Source organism: Chrysochloris asiatica, unplaced genomic scaffold (assembly GCF_000296735.1).
Source record: "Chrysochloris asiatica unplaced genomic scaffold, ChrAsi1.0 scaffold00258, whole genome shotgun sequence".
In the NCBI taxonomy this organism is placed as follows: domain Eukaryota; kingdom Metazoa; phylum Chordata; class Mammalia; order Afrosoricida; family Chrysochloridae; genus Chrysochloris; species Chrysochloris asiatica.
Window position 1 is genome coordinate 771,037 of NW_006408776.1, and position 3,144 is coordinate 774,180.

The following is a 3,144-nucleotide window of genomic DNA, read 5'->3' on the forward strand; positions in this document are numbered from 1 at the left end:
TTGTTGCTGCAGTGGTTTCAATTCCACAAGATCTTCTTCATCCCCAGCATTCAAGAGTGCAGCAATCTGTTGATTGAGCTCCACATATACTGCAAGCCATTCACTGTGCTGGCTCTCGATCTCTTCATGCTTCTGCTGCAAGGCCTGCGAAGCCCTCATCGAGTCTCCAATCCCCCACTGGGCTCTTAGTTGTTCCGATCCAGGCCCTTCAAGCCAGTTCACAACCTGCATTACCTTCTGTTGAATCTCTTCTAACTGTGTGCGCTTACTACGTTGCCTACAAACTTCCTGGTAGCGAGTATATTGCTCTCGTAGTGAATCTAACAATTTCATAACTTGTGGCTGTGCCAGCAGTTCATCATCCATAGGAGACCATGAGACCCCTCCATCTGAGCCATTAAATCGACGCTGCTGCAATTCGGACAATAATTCATGTCCTGTTTGAAGAACCGTTTCAGGATCAACTGATGGAAGAAAGTTTAAATCCACAGACCTTTCTTTCTCTTGCTGATTTCCTTTATCACTTCCATTGTTAATCAAAGCAAGTTCATCTAATAATGATGTAGACTCCTTTGTAAATTTCTCAAAAACCAGCCTCTTATTTAGCCAGTCCATGTGATCATAGGTAAGACTCCTACCAAAATCTTTTGTTAGCTGGCATGGTTCTATGTATCTTGTCAGTTTATTGGCAGACACTAAAATAACCTCAAAGCCAAGTCTATCCTTTTCTTTCCAAAAACAAAAATGTGTTACTTTTTTATCCCAGAATTCATCTGGCTTCACTACACAAACGAGGGACACCTCAGCTGGAACAACATTCTGTAGCATTAAGACTACTGTTTTCACCATATTCCACTGTGATTTTCTGCCATCCACTATCACAGTAAATCCTCTAGCCTTACATTTTTCACTTGGAATGCTGAGTAGATAATCTAAGGTGACATTCAGCTCATCCATATTTGTCTGTTCCAGGCATAATGGAATTGTTAGAATGAGGCCACTTCGTCTGTCCTTTCCTCCTGAAAGAAAGGCGAGTTTCTTCTTCAGAATGGGTAATATTACCGAGGCCTCCATTTTACTCTAGTAAGCTTCCTCACTTCTGGCTGGCGCTGACGCTGGCGCTGGCGGCCGGTAATCCGGGGCGCAGGGGAGGACACGGGGACTCGATCAAGGCGCGGGTGGAGGCGGAGGGCTAGGCCCTTCATAGTACTTTTAATATTCTTCTCTAATACTATAACTCAAATGCACCAATTCTTCTATGGTCTTCCTTCTTTGTTGTCCAACGTTCATATGCATATGAGGCTATTGAAAATACAATGACTTGGACTTGTGACTGTATTTTCATGCGCATCTTAATCCTTAAACTGACATCTTTACTCTTCAACACTTTAAAAAGGTCTTGTGTAGCAGATTTGCCCAATGAAATATGCCATTTGATTTTCTGACTGCTGCTTCCATGAGTGTTGATAGTAGATCCAAGCAAAATGAAGTTTTTGACAACTTCAGTCTTTTCTCCTTTTACCATGATTTTATTTATTAGTTCTGTTGTGAGAAATTTTGTTTTCTTTACATTGAAGTACAACCTATACCAAAGGCTGTGGTCTTTGCTCTTCATCAGTAAATATTTTAAGTCCTCTTTACTTTCAGCAAGCAAGGTTGTAGCACCTGCATATCACAGGTTGTTAATGAGTCTTCCTCCAATCCTGATGCCGCTTTCTTTTTCATATAATCCATCTTCCTTGGATGATTTACTCAGTATACAGATTGAGTAAGTATGGTGAAATCATACAACCTTGACACACACCTTTCCTCATTTTAAACCATTGAGTGTCCCCTTGTTCTGTTGGAACGATGGTCTATGGCAGTTAACAATACGAAGCTCATGTCCTGATCACAAACATTAATCCTTTATCCCAGAAGTCACAACTCAGTAACGCCATGGTGACATATAAGTCTGTCATTTGACACAGGGTGGAGTCAGCCTCAGCACATTGAATATGCAATGTAGACACAATGTTTAGGGTCCACAATATTTTTAAGAGTCAACAAAAATGTCTTCATTACTTTTTAAATAATAATAATAAAGAAGAGGTTTCAATATTCAATATTAAAATATTTCTTTGTTATACTGTCACAGATTGAATTGTATTCCCCCAAAATATGTGTCCATTTGGCTGGACCATGATTCTCAGTGGTTTGGCCATTATGCAGTGATGTAATCAGGCAGCCGTATAATGATGTAATCATCCCCAGGATGTGATGTGATGTAATCAGCCCTGATCTGATGTAAGGGGATTTTCCTTGGGATGTGAACGTACAAGAGATGAAAACAGAGAGGATGAAGTACAGAGAGGGAGATCTACTACCGCCAAGAAGGAAGAGCTGGGGATAGTCTGTTCTTTGGACCCAAGGTCCCTGTGCTAAGGAGTGGTTGGTAAGCTTGAACTGCCAACCTTGCGGTTCAAACTGACTTTGCAGTCCAACACATTAACCCACAGTGCCACACCAGGACTCCAAGAACCTCCTGTGGTTGTTGTTTGCTGTTCAGTCGGTTCCAACCCACGGTGATCCTCTATAGGGTTCCTGAGGAGTGGCTGGTGAGCTTGAACCACTGACCTTGAGATTCAAACTGACTTTAACCCACAGCACCACCCCAGGACTCCAAGATTGATACCAAGATACATAGAGATTTCCAAGGAACCCTGGGCCTACAGATGCTGAAAGGACTCAAGGGACTCTTTCCTAGACTGTAAGTCAACAAAGAAAGAAAGCCTTTCCCTATAAACTGTTGCCCTGAACTCAAGATTTATAACCTCCTCGTGTGGCGCCGTGGGTTAATGCGTCAGACTGCAAGGCCGTTTGAACTGCAAGCTCAGTGGTTGCAAGCTCAGCGGTTCAAGCTCACCAGCTGTTCTTCAGAAACCCTATATAGGGTCGCTAGGGGTTGGAACTGACTCAAAGGTTCTTAACAACAACAACAAACAGGAAGAGAATACATTTATGTTTGTTAACGCCATCCACTTGTCGTATTTCTGATATAGCAGCACTAGATAACTAAAATACCAACAAAACAGTAATATACAATTTGTATATATATATATTTTTTCAATGGATGTAGAGAGATCTGTGAACACAGAAGTGACC

General features: G+C 41.8%; 1 protein-coding gene across 1 annotated transcript; it reads right to left on the reverse strand.

Annotated features, from left to right (window-relative positions):
* Positions 1-3: 3 nt before the first annotated feature.
* On the reverse strand, positions 4-1,074 carry LOC102817348 (SEC14 domain and spectrin repeat-containing protein 1-like; the record flags this gene model as incomplete). The annotated part of the gene is made up of 1 exon (XM_006874038.1): positions 4-1,074. A coding segment is annotated over exon 1 (1,071 nt), but the record flags the coding sequence as incomplete, so codon positions are not given.
* Positions 1,075-3,144: the final 2,070 nt, after the last annotated feature.